Below are 19,773 nucleotides of genomic sequence, written 5' to 3'. Positions count from 1 at the left end.
GAGCAAGTGGGGTCAGCCTCTCTGCTCTTCTGAAGCAGAAGGGAGTTTAGAGAATTTCCATCTTTTTGTGCCATGCTATCCTGAGCAATCCCTCATTTCTCATCCCATGACTGCCGATTCCTTTTACACTGTGGCTTGTTCTCACTCTGAGCTGTGAGGGCAAAATAAGGAAAAAAGTATAGTTTTAAATGATGATTGATGACAGCTTTTACTTCTTGTTGAAATAAAATGTAGCTGGCTACTGACTCCCAAGTTGTGTAGAAACAGTGGTTGCAAAATGCGTTGAAGTCAGGGTTTCTGATCTCCCTGCTGCATTCAAAATATGCAGCAGATAAAGGATTGGAGTATTTTTATTAGTTATTATTCAAAATGGCTATGCCCTTGCCTAAAGAAGAACTAATAATTTCTCTGTGTGCACACAGCCGAGGCAACGAGAACAGGCTGGCCCTGCGGCGACAGACCATTCTCCGGGAGAAGGGCAGGAGGCAGGCCAGCCGGGGGCCAGCGTACATGTTCAATGACCACTCCACAAGCCTTTCTCTGGAGGAGGAGCGCTTTCTGGATGCAGCAGAATATGGAAATATTCCAGTGGTCCGCAAAATGCTGGAAGAATGTCCCTCACTCAATGTGAACTGTGTGGACTACATGGGACAGAACGCCTTGCAGCTGGCAGTGGCCAATGAGCACCTGGAGATTACCGAGCTTCTGCTGAAGAAGGAGAACCTGGCCCGGGTGGGGGATGCCTTGCTTTTGGCCATTAGCAAAGGCTACGTTCGGATAGTGGAAGCCATCCTGAGCCACCCCGCGTTTGCCGAAGGCAAGAGGCTCGCTCTGAGTCCCAGCCAGTCGGAGCTCCAGCACGATGACTTCTACGCGTACGATGAGGACGGCACGCGCTTCTCCCATGATGTCACGCCAATCATTCTGGCTGCTCACTGCCACGAGTACGAGATCGTGCACACCCTGCTGCGGAAAGGAGCTCGGATCGATAGGCCACATGACTATTTCTGCAAGTGCAGTGAGTGCAATCAGAAACAAAAGCATGACTCTTTCAGCCACTCTAGATCCAGGATCAATGCCTACAAAGGTCTGGCCAGCCCTGCTTATCTGTCTTTGTCCAGTGAAGACCCTGTCATGACTGCCTTAGAGCTCAGCAATGAGCTGGCTGTGCTTGCCAACATTGAAAAAGAGTTCAAGGTGAGTAGAGGGACACTGATTCAGACAAACACAGAATTGCAGACTTTATCCTTCATAAATCTGAAAGATAGCGTGGGAAAATATACAGTTGTTTACTGAATGGAAATCTTTGTGAATGTCTTATTGCTGTGTGCTGATTGTAATCCATGCTGGTTTTGTAGAATGTGCTAGTGAACTAATTTTCTACTTCCTATCAGGCAGGAGAGTAAAGGAGGCCCTTCAAACCCATGGCTGAAGCTGGCTTAGGGCAGGGGAAAGAGGAGACTGAAGTGGTACATTTTAGTCACAACAGACAAGTTGCGTGATTCTATTAAAGCCTCATGCATTCTCATTAGTTTCTTGTATTTGGACTTGAAGCTTTCATACTTCTTATAATGTTTTGCACTTATTCACAAGGAGGATTCTAAATAAATGTCCTCCTTTTTTAATGTGCTATTCTGGTATTTCTATTCACTTCTTTCTCTTTCTTGCTTACTTGTACTTAGTTGTATGTGAACCCTCTAGACTAAAAGACTTTTTCAGTGTTACATAGAAATTTTAATATTTCATAAATGCATGTTTTTAAAAAATATTAATAGTTGAGACCCAAGCTTCATAGATTCTTGAAGCATGAGTTAAGGCAGTAAGAATGTAAGGTTTTACCTGTCAGTAATTGGGAAGTCAGGCCTTGTGCAAATATTGCCAGTGTTAGCTAAAATCACTTAGCCTGGGTTTGCCTCGTGGGACCCTGTTGAAAGCAGATGCTACTGTGACAGAGCAATATACGTAGACTTCACTAGCAGGAGATGACTAGAAGTCCCTGGCAGAAACCTTTAGGACCTCAGTGGACTGAGATTTCATCCACTGATTTCATGTACAGTTCAGAGAAGAGTATTGAAACCACATACTTGTTTCTTTCTCTTTAGCAGCTGCTGATGGGAACAAAAGGACTTGATTAACTTAAAGCAGAGTAAATTTAGAACAGAACTGAAAACCATTTTTCATAAACCGTAAGTGCAGCCGGTTAATTTCACAGCTATGTTGAGTTAAATAGCATGTCTGATTTGTAGGGACTGTATAGATCCCTTTACCACAGTTGGAGTGACACAAGCTAAGATTATTATAAAGATAAATAAAATCATCATCTGGAACAGTCAGCAAGAGGTGTCCTTCAAATGTATGCTGCAGTACACAATCAGTGAGATGAATGGGAGCACTGTACCTGGCTGTGGCATCACCAGGCAGGGCATGGAGCACACAGGTGAGAACCCAAGTAGGCTGGGTCACAGAACAAGCTTCTGCAGCCAGCTCTGAAGTGCCATGAGGAAGTTCCTTCTTTGGTGACTTCTGTTTTTCCAGTTCCTCTTTTGTCTCGGTTGCTTTCTCTAAAATGAGAGCTTCACTTCTACTGTAATCTTGTACAAAGAATTTTGACAGATCTTGGATACTGTCCCTCAGGAGAAACTGAAGACTAGATGAGGGAAAAAGCAGCTCTGTACTGCTGGGCATTAATCATCCAGGCTCTGTTGGGAACGTACATACTCTTTGTTTAGAGTGGAGGGGAATAGGAGCAGTGAGGAGCATGAGCACAAGGCAGCATGGAAATTTAACTCTCCATTAATTTAAGGTTTCACCAGGAGCAGGCAGCTGGCAATATAAGGTCTTTTGGGAACATTTTTATAGATACTAAAATCATGTGGTGATTCTGGATAAATAGTAAAGACTATGGAGTACATTTATAACTGAATTGATGAGAGTTGACATTTACACTATTGATAAGCTGTAGAATTTACAATATCTAGACAGGCCAGGGACTTTTCTGCAAAATACCTGTCTTAGGTTCAGTGGAGGCAATACTAGTGTTTAAAAGTTATGAGAAATGGACGCTGTCAGCTTTACTGAGTCTGGGCTTGTTTCCCTTCTTGCAAGCCCATATACCTGCTTGCAGCAATTAATCTAAAAAATTATTGCCCTTGTTTTATTTCAGGCATTTGCTACAATTATTTGGATAATGTAGTCACTGCAAAAAAAGTGTGGATTTGGTAAAAATGTGTTATCTGTGCCAGTGTAATCAAAACAAGTATATTTTTAGTGCATAGGTTAGCTGGACATGGCAAATCTTTAGCTCCACCTAGGGTCAGCCTGAGCCATTTAAGGTATTTCAAGCCTTGGCCTAAATGAAAACTGAACTTTCTGGTAATACGCCATTTTAAGTCAGCTATTTTTGAGTGCTGATGGGGTATTGTTGCAGGGGAACTTTCAAGTGGTTGCTTTTAGCATCCAGTGACACAGATAATTTCCTGGTCTTCCTCAGAGGCAATAGGAAGGATCAGTGCTAAATTGTGATGCTGGTTGTTTTATGACTGTCCTATAAATTGCTTTTGTCTCCTAATATTAGAGAGAACAATGACTGTGGAACTGTTATTCATACAAAGTAGGAAATGCCACAGCAGGGGAAACCATTATTCTCTGGAATAAACCCCTTTTTTTGTACAAACCTATGCAGTAGTGTCATCTAGCATGACATGCCTTTTGCATTTTGTTGCAGGTATTAAAAGTGTTGCAGTATTTAAGAAGGTTTTGGAAGAACATTCTTAGGAGTAAAACCAGAAACAGTAGAAGACTACTTCTGAAGGAAGAGTAACTGGACAGACATGTAAAGCAAAGTGTAGAAATATTTCTGTACCAAACAAATAGCTAATTCAGGCTTCCTGAGTGATTCTCAGATCTTCAGGATTTTCTGAAGACCATTTAATTTAGTTTTGTGTCATAGAACGATAAAATGGTTTAGGTTGTAAGTGACCTTAAAGATCATCTAGTTCCACCCCCCTGCCAGGGCAGGGAACCTCCCACTAGACCAGGTTATTCAGAGCCTTGAACATCTCCAGACACGGAAACTCCTCTCAGGAAAACCTGTTCCAGTGCCTTACCACTCTTATAGTAAGAAATTTTTTCATAAAATCTAGTCTAAAACTATACTCCTTCAGCTTAAGGACATTGGCTCTGGTCCTGTCCCTCCAGGCCCTTATCCAAAGTCCCTCTCCAGCTCTCTTGGAGCCCCTTTAGGTACTGGAAGGTTCTGTAAGGTCTCCCCAGAGCCTTCTCTTCTCCAGACTGAACAGCCCCAGCCCTCAGCCTGTCTGCATGGGAGAGGTGCTCCAGCCCTCTGATTGTCTTTGTGGCCTCCTCTGGACTTGCTCCAACAAGTGAACCTCTTTCTTATGTCGGGGGCTCCAGATCTGGATGCAGCACTGCAGGTGGGGTCTCACCAGAGCAGAGCAGAGGGGCAGAATCCCCTCCCTCACCCTGCTGCCCACGCTGGTTTGGATGCAGCCCAGTTGACTCTCTGGACTGCAGTCCCACATTGCTGGCTCATGTTGAGTTTTTCATCCACAAAAACTTCCAGTCCTACTCCTCAGTGTTACTATTGATCCATTCTCTGTCCAGCCTGTATTTGTGCTTGGAATTGCCTCAATGCACATGCAGGACATGGCTTAGTGTGAAACTTTACAGAGTTTGATATTATATAGAATATTTTTATTTTTGGAGATGGTGCTCACGTTTTCTGTCATCTCAATGATTTACCCACCTAAAAGCTAGTATGTGACAAATGTTGTTGTGCAGAGATGTGGCCTGAAGTTTTGAGAGGGACAGCTGTGGCCCAGTGCTGTTCAAAATGGATGAGATCAGCATTTATTATAAAGTCCACTGCAACTATAATGGCAACTGACTAGTTTATTGTTTAAAGGGATGGAATGGAAAATGTATTTTTAAGTTAAATGTAGATATGTTGCATTTTTGCTGTAAATTAATCCTCCTAATAAGGTCGTCCAAGTTTGCTTTTCTGATGAGAAGCAAAATTCAATTTATCATCTCAAAGTCTGATTTTTTGGGTTTTTTTTTTCATTTATACAACCCCCATTACAGAAATGGGATCCCAGTCTGCATTACCACTATTGTCAACTTTCCGAAAGAAAAACTAACATCACCTGTTAGAGAAGAAGGAGTGAAGCACTGAAGGAATAAGGGCTGTCTTTGAAAGGGAAATAATGTGTTTAGCTACCTACTGTGACACCTAAATCCAACATTACATCACACTTTGAAGTCCTCAGTTCTCTCAATTCTAGTATAGCAGTATCCGTATTTCTGATCTTGGCCTCTACAGTTCACTAAGCAGAGCCAGGATGTGGTCAGGAGCACTGCTCTGTCTCATCCATGGGGTTCAGTGTCAGCCTGCATCCTGAGAGCATTCTCATCACAGACACAGTCTGGGGGACAGCAGGAGCCTGTGACTGGTCACGGGGTACTGCGTGAAAAGAGACCCTTTCTTCTGGGAGATACAGCTGTAGTGATGCTCTACTGCTCTTCTGGCTGTGGTCTCCTGCTACGCTGTCAGAGGTAAAGTAAGGCACGGTCAGCTGAGGTTCTCAGAGTGACTGTAGCCTGCTTGCTCCCTTACTTGGCACCCCGAGAGAGTCTGCAGTTGCCATGAACACTAAGAGCAGGTGACTCCTCTCAGCACTGCTACTCTTATTCTCAGCCCTCTGCTACCAGCATTGTTCCCCATGTTCCTCATCCCCCACACTGCTCACCCCAAATCATCACCTTCCTTCTGCAGGGTGGGAGCAGCTAGTACTGCCCCCTCATCCTTGGTGTGGTGAAATTTGGCACAATTTGTTTTTCCTAAACTGCTGAGGAACCCTGAACCAGTGTTGTCACATGCAGAGAGTAAAGCACACATGCTTTACTGCAGAATTAAGGGCTGATTCTTTTTAGAGCCTCCAACTGTAACTTAATTTCTAACTACCATCTGAAGTTTCCCAGGAATGGATTTCTTTTTAATCACGAAGTTTACCATGTGCAGTAAAGGACAACTCATGGAATTATCCATGCCTTTGTCCATTTTTGAAAATAAGCCAAACAAATTGCTACATTCCCCTGGCTCACATAAGTGGCAGGAGACACGTGAGACTCAGGGAGGGGGAGCTTTATGTGTGTGTGTGACAGAGAGACATTGAAGAGTGTATCAATCACTTTTGCTGTAATTTCGTTTTTGTTCTGCCTTCAGCTGATGCTGCCTGTGCCATAGCTGAGGTGGAGACAGTGATGAGCGACGCTCAATTCCCAAAGCTTGTTTGCCATAACCTGACTGCCAACAACTTTTCAGCTTGGCTACCACCAAGCCACTGATCATAGTGGCAGTATTTCATGGGAGGGGGATCTGTTTTATTGCATTTGCAAATGAGAAAATAAACTGAAGGAATTTATGGGTGAATTTACTGGCTGCTAATATGTATTGTGGTACTGTGTACAAACTTAAATTCAGAAGGAATAATTCCCATATAGAGTAATGATCTCCTCACATACTGTTTTTAAACTCCATGTCAGGTGTCAGTTACCTGAGCTGGAAAATACTGATGAAGAGTGTGTGTGAGTGTGGATGTATGTACCTATCTTCTACCAGAAAATATGCACATATTAATATATTGCAATAATTTTAATAGTTATTATGAAGTCCAAATGATATTGTTCCTATATTTTTCGAAAATTATTCCTTTTTAGATTTGATATTCAAGGGTCAAATATCAGTTTGGAAGAGTTGGTGTATAAGGTGTGTAGTTGCCTTTGTTTCTCCTTTGTCTGTGAATTTAAAATAGCTAATTTTCCTTTCATTTGGAAGAGAAAATTTATGTATTAAAAATATTGAATACTGAATCTTAGCTTCTGCCACAAGAATGAAAGCCAAACAGAAGGCAATATATTATTCTCGAAAAAAGTCTTTCCGTAGTGCCAGAAGTCAGGATTTTAGTTATCCTCTCCTGTTATTCATCTGAATAGAAGAAAAACAAATAATGCAATAATAGATTATCCAGAATGACAGGAAATTATTAGTTTTAGTATTTAGCTTCTGTTTTCTTTGTAGATAAATGGCATTGAAGTGCCTTTCTCCTTTATGACAGATCTGAGTTACCTTGTTTATGTTATATTATTAAAAAAATAAATCACTAGCAGTTATATGTAGATGTAAAATAGTGTCTGTAAATATTTCTCTGTGAATGTTTGCATTCATCTAAGCAAAGTGAAGTATAAAACTTGGATGCAATCCTGTAATAGATCCAAGTAATAAACTGTTCTTGTAGTGTTGTGGGCAATAAAGCACAAAGATGCATGAATTACACCCTCAGCAAATAAATTAGGGTATCCTGTCTGCTCAACATAATGGTTTCTCTTCCAGGATGAGGTATTGGATGCATTAGATGGCAGTTAGTATGAAGGATAAAGAGAAGGGGCTGACTAGAGACTTAAGAGTGGAAGAAGGTGAAATACCCTGAAGAACAGACTGGAAGAAGGGGAAATGTGTCAGTGTAATAAAAGCATTTGTAGAAAATTACTTTGAGCATACCATAGAGACCATGTGAGCAGTCCTGTATGGCGTGGAGTGGTTGGAGGTTTATTCCATTCTTTTGTTTAGGAAAAATTATACAGTAATTTCATCTTTTTAAGACATTAAAATGAGCAGAAATCGCAAAAACAGCAGAAGTTGTTGGCCCATGCATGAGTAAATCTCTTGTGAGATTTTTTTAGCTTTAGATATACATCTATACCTAACTCCCTGTCTGCCTAGCTATATCCATCTCTTATGACCCAAACACAGCTGCATGTAAGGAGTGGTTAATGAGCTGTGGATTGAAATGATCAAAATACCTTTTTCTGTTTTGACTTACGTCCTTTGGAAAACAGTACCCAAGGAGAACTTGGTAGTTAAAGCAATAAGCAACTGAACATGCAGTTGCAGAGCAACATTTTGGCTGACATGGTGAAGTCTCTTGTGAGATCATTGAGCTGGAGCAGATCTGCAGTCAGAGATGTGGTATCACCACAGTAGCTGTACCACTGCTGGCAGTGTTGCTGGAGAACAGCAATCAAACCTTGTGTTTTCAAGCTGGAGGAGATGCTGGAAAATGAGAAAGCCAAAGTTTAAAGCATAATTCTAGGGCTAAGGAAATTCAGTATATTTATGCAATTCTGAAGAAGGTTGGGAGTTTCTTTAGATGTGTTCTGTGTAGGATGCTCATCTTGTCCAGTTGAAATCTCTACAGTGCAATTTTTTACATCTGAGTTAGTTGTCTAGGCTTCTGTGACAGGGAATAGAAAAATTTCCCCTGTGCCATTCATCTCAACTTGAACTGGCCATTAAAATTTGTTATTATGATATTTCTGAAAGTGTTTTGCTTTTTTTTTTTCTCTTTAATTGCCTCTAAAGCAAGTCTAGAGGAGTGACTCAGGTGTGAAAATTGATGATGTAGATGTGCAAGACAACTAAGGTGAGACGAATCCCATTCCTTGAACATTTAGGGGGAAAAAAGCATAGCAAGGTGCTAAGAAGCTGTTCATGTTCACGCAGGTGTAGATGGGATGTAGAGCTATTTCTCTCATGTTGGATCTAAACAGCAAGTTTCTTTCTTTCTGCTCTGTTTTCTAGAATGATTACAAGAAACTGTCTATGCAATGCAAAGATTTTGTAGTTGGACTGCTTGATTTGTGCAGAAATACAGAAGAAGTGGAAGCTATTTTGAATGGTGATGTAGAGATGAGCCATAATAATGGAGAGCATGGTCGCCCCAGCCTCAGCCGCTTAAAACTCGCCATCAAGTATGAAGTTAAAAAAGTAAGCAATTACGTTGATCAAACAGGCATGTCATGATGCTGGTATAAAATTGTCCTATTATTAAAATTTTTTTTTTGATAGTCTACAACACTGAAATGAATATTTGGGCCCTCTTGCACAGTGTATTTTACAATCAAAAGAATCCTCGCTTGCAATAAAAACAAGAAGCAGATGTTTGGGGTGAACACTGGTCCCAATGAGTATGAGAGCAAATGGCTCTAAAACAATGCGTAGCTATATGAAAAACTTTTAGATATATATTTTTATTTGAAATCTGTTTTTTAAAGAAAAGAAAAGATGGAAAAAAATTTGCACTACTTCTGAAGCCTGGAAAAACATAAGATTTTATGAAAGCTAGAGAATAGCGCATCAGTGCAGTGCACTACATAACAAAAATTGATACATGCTTTTGTCAAGCTGTTGTGTCTTGCTCAGAAAGTTGAGAAAACCTAGTGAAATTGCCTGTCTCACAGAAACTGTGTTTGTGTCTGTACAGAGGGACCAGAGACATAACCTGGGAATATTCGTACTGTGCTTCTTAGTTCTGGAGAAAGCAGGCTTTAGGCGGTGCCAGCTACGGGAATTATTGTCCCTTCTTTGGCTTGCTTTCATTTCTACAGTCAGTTTAGTACTCTGCTCTCCATCTGTATAGTGCTCAGTGAAACCAGCTGAGTTTGTAGCTGCATAAACATTGGAATTTCCCAGGAAACTTGACTTGGATAATACAGGTTGTAAAATTCTAGGTGACTTGTGTCGACCAGGGAGAAATTATATGTGTGGTGAAGTTTGTACAAGCAAAGATCCAGAATGCACAGATAAATAGTATACTTCAAAAGCATCTTACCCTAAATTTTTACAAAAATTGAGTTCACATCCCTGGGGGACACACAAAAACTTTATATGTGAGTTCTATTTATGTGTTCATGAAGGGAAGAAAAGAAGAAAACCATTTTGGCTGAACCAGTATACAAACATGAACCTGCAAAACACTTGCCAAGCTACAGTCACTAAAGAGAGCTGAAAGAACTGTTGAAGAGAACAGATCCCATTGAGCTTGGGTCCTTCATAATGTTTGAGTCTCAGTGCTTCTGCAAATGTGAACTTTCTTGCAACACTTCCTCTTGTCTCAGTATGTACATTTCTTACACCTTCAGGCAGTCATCTTTTAAGTACAGAGAAAGATTCTAGAAAGAAATAGTACGTTCAATTAAATTTTTAATTTTATTTACCTATCTCAATTTTAAAATATGCCGTGCACAAGAATCTACTATTTTTTGTATCTACCTTTGTAAGGTGCTTCTTATATTATCTAGAGGACACAAAGAGCCTTATAGGACAGACTTCTCAGTTTTGCAGTTTGTCCAGATGGTTCCAGACCCAAGTTACAGATAATCATTATCTGATTTCCTGCAAATGTGCAAAAAGCTGTTTCTTCATGTCAGCTGAGAAAAATGGTATTTTCTGTGTTAACATGTGTAAATTGACATATTCTTTCTTTCCTAAGTGAAGATTATGTAGCCTTTTTTGCAGAACAAAAGACTTAAAGTGTTGGAATTTCTGAAGCAGTAAAAGTTACCATTTTTTAAATAAAATTAAAATTATAAATGTCAGAAACATATCGAGTTTGTCCAGATAAATTAGCCTTAGATGAAATTAATAGTTTGTGATGGAACATAGTGTTAATGAATAAGATTTTTATGTTAAAGTATTTATTGTTGCTGATGGCAACATGCCTGTTGGGGAGATTTGGCTTATCAAAATAGTTTTTCTTATACCCCTGTCAATGCTCCTTTGAATATAAGCTGTGTTTTAGCTATTCCATCGTTCTCAGTGCACTTCCTATAGCTGTAATTTAACAGAAGTTATTCTGATAGCCATATTATGTTTGTGCTTATTTCCTTTATCACAGTTTGTAGCACATCCAAACTGCCAGCAGCAACTCCTCTCGATCTGGTACGAGAATTTGTCGGGTTTGCGGCAGCAGACGATGGCAGTGAAGTTTCTGGTTGTCCTCGCGGTTGCGGTCGGACTTCCCTTCCTTTCCATGGCCTACTGGATTGCTCCTTGCAGCAAGGTCAGCCTGGGAAGCCTTGTCAGGGCCTTCTATTAACTCCTCTGCACCTAGATTCCTGTATGACAAAGACACACTTAAATAACACTTCAGGAACATGTTGTTTTAAAGCCAAGTTAGAATGGAATGGCTGCAAGGCTGCATGTCCAGACAATTGTAATTTAGACAGGTAAATGTGTTGTGTTAATTGCAACATGTAGTAAACAAAAAAGTAAAAAGTAGTAAAAAAAGTAAGTGATGATGGTTGACCAAGAGTTGCCTTGTAGAAATCCTGCTTTATAAACAAGGAGTCAAACAGTTTTTCATTTAGTTCTTGCCTTAGCAGGCAGATGCCGAGGATACTCACTTGCCATTGATTCAGAGCTAAACTAAGTTCAAGCTGTGGGTTGATTCCAACTACCTCAAAGGCAATTTTCTTTTTCATTATTAAAAATATATAGATAAAAGTCAAGACAGTGCTAACAGTCATATTTCGTGAGGTCTTCAAAGCAGTTACACAACCTGCCCTGCATTCTCTTGCGATGCACTGTCTGGGATTAAGTGCTACAAATATATCTGGTTTGGTTTATATGTAGTATGGAAAACCTTTCCAATAAAGATGGGTTGCAATTTCTGACCTCATTGAGCTTTGTGTTAAACCTCTGTTTCAGTTGTCCAGTATCCATTTTCAGTGGACACTAATGGAAAATTTCCCTTGACAGTATGTTAGAGGGAGCAAATAGCCTCCTATGAGGATTGTTCAAGATGTTGCAGTATGAGATCCGCAATTCTAGCAGTTGAATCCTGTGTGTGTACAATGATTTCAGGGGAAGAGGAAGGTTGAAAGAGAGGACTGGGCTCTTTTTTTTTTTTTATTGTTCTCTGAGATGAGAAAGGCATCTTTTAAGTTTTGCCATAGTTTTAAATTTCTTTCAGTCTAGACAATAAAATCAGTTACATTATTTTCATTTTTTGGTATTGTGACTGGGGGTTTTATGAGTACTTTTCTCTTAAAACATGCTTTGAGACACATTTCACACATTTCAGTAATTGATTTTCTGCTATAGCAGTGACTTACCTACTTGTTATTTTCCTTTTTCAATGATTTATTGGTAATATACAAATACAGTCCGTCTGAAATTAAAAAGTACTTTTCTGCAGCTGCCAGATAAGTGGACAAGCTAAGACTCTTAATATCAATACAAGCACTTTCAAAAATAAAGTAAAGAATTGCTAAAAGTTCAACCTTCTGTGAATGTGCAAGGAACCTTTAGGTTTTTAAAGTGTTGCACTAAACCATTTTTTAAGTTTTTCATAGTCATTACAAAGCTGAGAACTTTTCCATTGTATTAGTCAGGAGGAAATTAAGACTCTACAGAACCACAAATTTAACCTTTTGAGGTGTCACGACTTTTTTAAAAAAAGAAAATAAGTTGGGAAAACTGCACAATAACTGCTAAATTGAGTATCACATCAGTCAGGAAATGGAATTCTTTTCTCCATAATTCACTCATGGTGATAATCCTTTTAGTACGTGTGTCAAAATCTTATTTTCTGTCTTGTCTCACAGTGAAGCTGGCTAGCATTAAGAAATTCAACAACAGTAATAAATTTTTCTCTTGATTATCTATAGTAGACATAGATGCCACAAAATAATTACAGTATTATTTCAAATCGCTGAGTTAAATTATATATTTTATGCTTTTTTGTTTCAGTTTTGCTGTTATTCTATCACTGATATCCTAACTGAAACTGGTAGATTATTCCTCTGAAAATAGCAAATCAGTAGAAACTTCTAAGGATGACTGTGAGCAGGGCATCCTAGTATACAAACATTCTCAGATATTTGTTGCTTTGTATTACTGAAACATATGATTATCTGTGTTACTGCTCTTTTTATATAAATTTTATTTGGAGTCAGTCAGTGCAATATCCTTGTGTTTCTTACTCTCTGTTGCAGCTGGGGAGGATAATGCGTGGACCATTTATGAAGTTTGTAGCCCATGCAGCCTCTTTCACCATTTTTCTCGGTCTGCTTGTCATGAATGCAGCTGACAGGTTTGACGGCACCAAACTCCGACCTAATGAAACAACAGACAATGTAAAACAGCTTTTTAGGATGAAAACATCCTGTTTTTCATGGATGGAGATGCTCATTATTTCTTGGGTAATAGGTAAAAATCGTTGCTTAAATTTGTCTAGCTATGATTTCAAGTGAAGCTGAACCCAATTGTAACATTTCCTATTAATGTTTTGTGTAAAAATTTCAGCAAAGGGAGTTTATTCAGCTGTCTGCATTCCCACATGGGCCTTGTGTTTTTTATTGGATGTCAGCAGGATTCATATGTGTCTAGTTGATCACAAACATTCAGACTAAGTATTTAGGTGAAATTTATATTATCTGAATATGACGAATTCAGTTTTATGAATATCAAAGCAAAGTGTCCACCAGTTGTCTTTTTTTCTGGGGGGGGGGGGGGGAGGGGGTGTCCAGTCACAGTGTGAGCTTCCAAGGCGAAAGATTTTTACATGAGAAGCCAAGATTTTTTGTGTCCAGTGTTCTCTTTCTGCTAGAATTCTCTTATTTTGCAAGCATGCTTGCAGAACTAATAGTGTTTTGCTGAATATATTAGTGACAAAAGAGAAGAATATAGATCCCTGAAGATTCAGTGGTAGATTTTTCCATCTCAACACGGGAATGAAATGAGTGCTATGAGTAGTACTTTGAGCTGACCCATCCAACTTAGTGATGTAGGACTACTCAGAATTAGAACCTGAGCACAAACCTTCCAAAATATTTTAGCTGTCAGATTCTTATTTACAAGTCTACTCCCTTTTATTCCAGTAGGATTTAGATGCTCATGTATTTTAAGGATCTGGGGTCTGGTTGCTAGTTAAGTCAGTAATATGTGAGAGTTTAATTCAAGCTATCCATTCAATAGCTTCTATATTTAAAATACTTTGCTTTTGTGATCCCAGTGTGAGATCATAAATGTATGTATTTAATTGTAAAGCTGTTTATAAATTGCTATAATTGTGTTTTTTAGGAATAATATGGCACTTAGATTTCCAAAGTCTATAAATATCAATATTTTCATCTGGTAATAAAGAAGTAAATAATAATTTCTCAGTTTGAAGTTCTAGTTTGCTAATTTAATCTATTTTTATATCCGTGTCATGCATAAGACAGTTTATGAAAAATTGATTCATGCATACAGATGTGACACTGAATTTAGCTACTGTAATTGACATTATTATTGTCCTTATCTGAAAATTATGAAAAGTGCCTTCAATTTGACAAGTGTAAAAATTAGTGACGTTATTCTGTTCAGTTATTAACTGTCTTTAGAATCCTAGAAATGTACTTCATAGTCATATAATTTTTATCTCAGAAAAAAAGAATTTTCACAATACAAAAAGTTGTCATAAGCTGATACTGTACTATTATTTTATTACAAAGGGACAGTAGTTAGGACTCAAACAGATACCTTTGTCCTATTGAAGAAGCATTAGGTCTGAGTCTTACTTTCATGCTCATTTGTCACATATATTTTCAATTTCAGTAAGAGGGACTATACCCAGGGTAATGCAAACAAGAAATTGTGAGCTCTGCTTTAGTGGTAAAGCTAAATATGATCATGCCAGAGCATTTCTGCTTTTCTCATCTCTTTCTGTGTCTGTAACAGATAGTAATACTCAAATCCCATTCCTCTCTTGGAAAGCTTTTGTAGTTTTACAGCAAAAAGCAGTCTGAAAGATTGTTATTGTTACTCAGATGAGAAAGTAGTCTTGGAATTTATATGAATTAACAGGTCCAAGGATTTAGTTTTGTGTTTGAAGTCCCACTGATCAAAATTCTTTTGATTTTGACTGCAACCACGAGCATGTCCTGTATATAATAAAAATATAAAACAAGCGTGAAGAATAAAGAACGCACTGTTTTCTCTGTTCTATCGTATACAGGCATGATATGGTCTGAGTGTAAAGAAATTTGGTCTCAAGGTCCAAAGGAATACCTCTTTGAGTTATGGAATATGCTTGATTTTGGTATGTTAGCAATTTTTGCAGCATCATTCATAGCAAGGTTTATGGCATTTTGGCATGCATCCAGAGCCCAGAACATCGTTGATGCAAATATGAAAGATCTGACAAGTCCAACACTGGAGCCCAACATAAAATACTACACCTTGGGTGAGTTGATTGCACATGACTAAGATTTACTTCTTGGGCCAACACAAACTGATTTTCTTTTAATAGGTCCCAATACCGTAGTTTCACAATGTAGTACTGAAGAAATTCCCAGTCCTTCTCTTTCTTATCCCTATGACAAGTTGAACATGAGTCAGCAGTGCCCTGGCAGCCAGGAGGACCAAGTGTGTCCTGGGGTGCATCAGGGCACAGCATCACCAGCTGGGCACAGGCTCCCCAGGAAAGTGGTCACAGCACCAGCCTGTCTGAGATCAAGAAGTGTTTGGACAGTGCTCTCGGGCACATGGTGTGACTCTTGGGGATGGTGCTGTGCAGGGCCAGAGGATGGACTTGATGATCCTCATGGGTCCCTTTCAACTCAGCATACTGTGTCATTCTGTGACTCTACTATTTGATCATAGATCCCCTGGCTGTGCTTATACATCTTTTTGTAGACTGCTCTAGACAGCAGGCACTGAAATTATCTAATATCACAATAACTCACTGTCACCCACCCCTTTTCTAGATCATTTTAATCTGTTCAATTACACAATACTGTCCTGCAAACCAGTCTGTGGTGGTGCAACTGTGAATGGAATGTACTGTAACATAGGGACAGAACTAAAAAATAAGATGCAAGAAGTTCTTAAACCTGCTTTGCCAGCAAAGCCAATATATCTTTTATATATTATTTGCTCAGAGACTCTATTTCTTTAATATTTCTCAATCCACTCTCTTTACTAGTAAGAGATAAAAATGTTAAACTTGGTTGGCATATTTGGGAAACTCTAGAAGCTATTTTGCCCACATGAGAAAAAATGAAGCACTGTTGGCTTGTGTTCACTCTGAACACCACCACATCTTTCTTACCATTATTAATTATTTTCTCTAGATACTGAATTACATCAGTTTCTATCTCTATTCTGTGCTTCAGACACTTATTTCTGAGATGTTTGCATTTTTGCATTATCCAGACTACAGAAAAGCAGAATAATTAAAATGTCTATATTCTGAAACACATTAAATTGTAGTCTTATAAATTTTACTGGAAAGTTACAAATTTCACATAAGTCCTAAAAGCAATTAGTTAAGGCATTTTTTTATGTATGCATGTACACTGAAGTCTGCTTAGAGAGCGTCTGTGTATGGATAATATTAATAGTGAATATTTAATGCCAGTTTTTTTCATAGGGTAGCAAACATAACTTGATGGATACCAGGTTGAACATGAGCCAGCAATGGGCATGTGCAGCAAAGAACTAATGTATCCTGGGCTACATTAGAGCAGAGGCAGCAGGTGGTCCAAAAAGACCTCCCATAGATGATTACATGTTCTGCTGAAATACTGACAGGAATTCTCATCTTTTGTTTTCAGCCAGAATAAACTGGGATCCGTCTGATCCTCAGATCATTTCTGAAGGGCTATATGCAATTGCAGTGGTGTTAAGTTTCTCACGGATAGCCTACATCTTACCAGCTAATGAAAGCTTTGGACCACTGCAGATATCACTTGGGAGAACCGTGAAAGACATCTTCAAGTTTATGGTGATATTTATCATGGTGTTTGTGGCTTTCATGATAGGCATGTTTAATCTCTATTCCTACTATCTGGGGGCAAAACAAAATGAAGCGTTCACAACGTAAGTACAACTGATTAAACTGTAACTTTTGTTTCTTAACAATAACTCAATAAAATCCTAAATGTTCTTTGCAATGCTACTGTATTTTTGGATGTGGGGAACTGAGATCTCTTTATCAAAGTGAGGGAAAATATGTCTTCCAACAGATAGAGATAGATATGAAAAAGTACCTCAGAGGTTTGGACTTATGTTTATGTATATTTATAAACTGGTTTAGAGAAATACATATATTTAAATGAACTAACCTGAAAAAAAATATATCACTATTGCCACACTATGGCTTTACCCTGGAACTGTGGAATAGTAAATACTCGACTGGAAGACTATGGTCCATAAGACTCATTTTTTTGAAAATTGATGATTTGCCATCAGATATTTTGTCTACTTCATAGTTTCAGAATATTTATTACATCAGTGGTGAAATAATTCATAGTAAGTGAACTAGTGGTGCAATTTGAATACAGTATTTACAGGTTAATTTTTTTTTTTTACTTCCACATTAACAGCAAGCTTGTAGCATGTAGATGAAAGTAGGTAACAAGCGATTTGTTGTAATATTCTTTTGACGATGGATATATGATTCCTAAAACCATCTAATATGAATCAGATGGTTTTATTGTCAGTCCTAAGCATTAGGAATCGTGTGTTATGAAACAGCCTGTACCCATGAAATTAGACAGTCTGCTTTTATGCACTGAGGTGGAGTTCAACATTATGATAATGGAAAAATTTGTGCACTGTATAAAAATGATAACTGGCAATTGCTACAATAAGAATATACAGCTTTCCTTCAATAACAAATGCTTTGGTCCAATTTCTCCTTTTAGTGTTGAAGAAAGTTTCAAAACATTGTTCTGGGCTATATTTGGACTCTCAGAAGTTAAATCAGTTGTGATCAATTATAAACACAAATTTATTGAAAATATTGGTTATGTTCTTTATGGAGTCTATAATGTTACCATGGTCATCGTCTTACTGAACATGCTTATCGCAATGATCAACAGTTCATTCCAGGAAATTGAGGTAAAAAGTCCATTTATAATGAAATATCACCCTATTTACTGTTACAACTAATTGTCTAAAGCTCCTGGAAAATTTTCATGTTGACATCTGATTTAAGACAAGTACCACAAAGGCTTTTGGAATATATTAGAAGAAAATATGAATTCCACTGTTCATTTTTATTATAAAATACCTGGCAGTTACTTAGCTGCATGTGCTTGCAGTAGTAATAACCAGACTGGAATAAGAAACTACTGCTGAACTGTGTTATGTGTCCTGAAGAGTATGGGCTACATGGTGTGAATCCTTCATTTGCCTCATTTGTAATTACTTGAGAAGTGTCCTTCTTGCTGCGAGGATGTTCTCTTTCCTATGCCTCGACCTTGCAAGCAAGTCTCCAACATGCTGTATTCTTTCATTGAAACAAGTGTTGCTCTAGACCTCTGCAGTGAACAAAACTTCACTTAGCAAAGTAATCAGCAGGGCTACTGAAAATCATAATGAACTTTTGCATTCCATGTAAAACAGAGGGCTAAATCATTACCACTGTTTAGAGAAAAAGTAAGCAAATCTCCAGGAGCTAGGCCATCCCAGACTTCCCCAGGGGATGCCCTTGCCAAAGCAGCAGACTCAGGTTTGACTCCACTCTGGTACCCGGGTCTGGGCTCTGGTTGGGGGCTGTAGTGTTGTCCCGCTTGAGCAGGAGCAACACATTGTCTAGGGAGGTTCACACTCTTCTGACTCAGGAGGCCACAGAGCAAACCTATCAGGTTTGGAGCATTAAGAATACAGTGATTGGACAAAAGAGCTTCTAAAAACAGGTACAGCAGTATTGAGTCACAACCTTGAACTGATGTCAGTCCTTTCTGCAGAAAACCCTCTTAAACTTTACAGGGAGGAATAGAGTGGTTTGGTGATCATAAATGGTAAACATAAACCATGGGGATGATAGGATATCTGGTTTAATCATATACTCCAGCAAGTGGAAGGAATTAGGTAAGAATCACCTAACTTTTTAAACTTCATGTTAACAAAGTCTATAGACTATTCATGGAGTCTGTCATTATGATCCTGTATTGCAGACTATTAGCACTCTCTCTGGAATAAACAATGTTTAAATTAAATCCATTCTGTCCTTCTGCAATTGCATTATTTTAAATGGATTAATAAGAACTGTTCCATTAATTTAAATTTTGATTTTCATAGATCTTGATCTGTTTGAGAGTAACTTCAGCCAGTTACACTCGAAACACACATGTTTAGCTAGAGCATCTTCAACAGTCGAAGTGGTATTAACAGTGTATTAACAGCTGTGTTTCTGTTTTACAGGATGATGCTGATGTAGAATGGAAATTTGCAAGGGCTAAACTTTGGTTTTCCTACTTTGAAGAAGGGAGAACTCTTCCAGTACCCTTCAACCTAGTGCCAAGCCCAAAATCTTTGCTGTATCTTCTAATCAGAATCAAAAAATGTATATCTAAACCATTTTTGTGCCAAAAGAAAAGCTTTCAGGAAGACGCAGAGATGAACGAGGTAATTTTATCTTGTGTATACTGACTGCTAATTTTAGAAGATAAAGCCAATTTTAACTTCAATTTTATTGTTGCCCTGCTTTACCCATTAATTTCCAACATATTTCATTCGTACTGAGTCAGTCACTAATGTGGGAGAATAGAATAGAATAGAACAGAATTGAGTGTAAATATCCCTGCTAAAGTTCAGGTCCAAAGACATCTCCTGCTCTTCTCTAATCTGCAAGTCATTTCATTTCAGAATGCCGTCTAGATGGCCGGACAGATTTTACTTTTCGGAAACGCATACATGCTTTTTCCAGACACCATCTGTTCTTGCATGTGCTCCAAGAGGTTTCATTTTTCATTCCATTATTTTGCCAGTTACTGAAGGGAGGTTGAGTGGCCCAGTGTTGCTCAGATCATAGTTTTGACCTTTTTTGAAGATGGGTCTGATGCCTTTCTCCAGCCTTTGGGGACCTCTCCCAGTATCCATGGTCTTTCAGAGATGATAGCATATTTGCAAGGTGTTGGTCT

At 38.6% G+C, this 19,773-nt stretch overlaps 1 protein-coding gene across 1 annotated transcript in view; it reads left to right on the top strand.

Moving 5' to 3' along the window:
• The window catches only part of TRPC6 (transient receptor potential cation channel subfamily C member 6), an 81,196-nt gene that overhangs the window by 49,076 nt on the left and 12,347 nt on the right, over positions 1-19,773 (top strand). Inside the window, exons 2-9 of the mRNA XM_039564814.1 lie at positions 423-1,197; positions 8,660-8,845; positions 10,755-10,919; positions 12,856-13,069; positions 14,859-15,086; positions 16,459-16,723; positions 17,551-17,746; positions 19,055-19,258. Of these exons, the coding sequence (XP_039420748.1) occupies positions 423-1,197; positions 8,660-8,845; positions 10,755-10,919; positions 12,856-13,069; positions 14,859-15,086; positions 16,459-16,723; positions 17,551-17,746; positions 19,055-19,258 (2,233 nt within the window). The remainder of the gene's footprint in view (positions 1-422; positions 1,198-8,659; positions 8,846-10,754; positions 10,920-12,855; positions 13,070-14,858; positions 15,087-16,458; positions 16,724-17,550; positions 17,747-19,054; positions 19,259-19,773) is intronic.

This window comes from Corvus cornix, chromosome 1, assembly GCF_000738735.6.
Source record: "Corvus cornix cornix isolate S_Up_H32 chromosome 1, ASM73873v5, whole genome shotgun sequence".
In the NCBI taxonomy this organism is placed as follows: Eukaryota; Metazoa; Chordata; class Aves; order Passeriformes; family Corvidae; genus Corvus; species Corvus cornix.
Note: the sequence above shows the minus strand (reverse complement) of the source record. Positions and strands in the feature narration are given on the sequence as shown.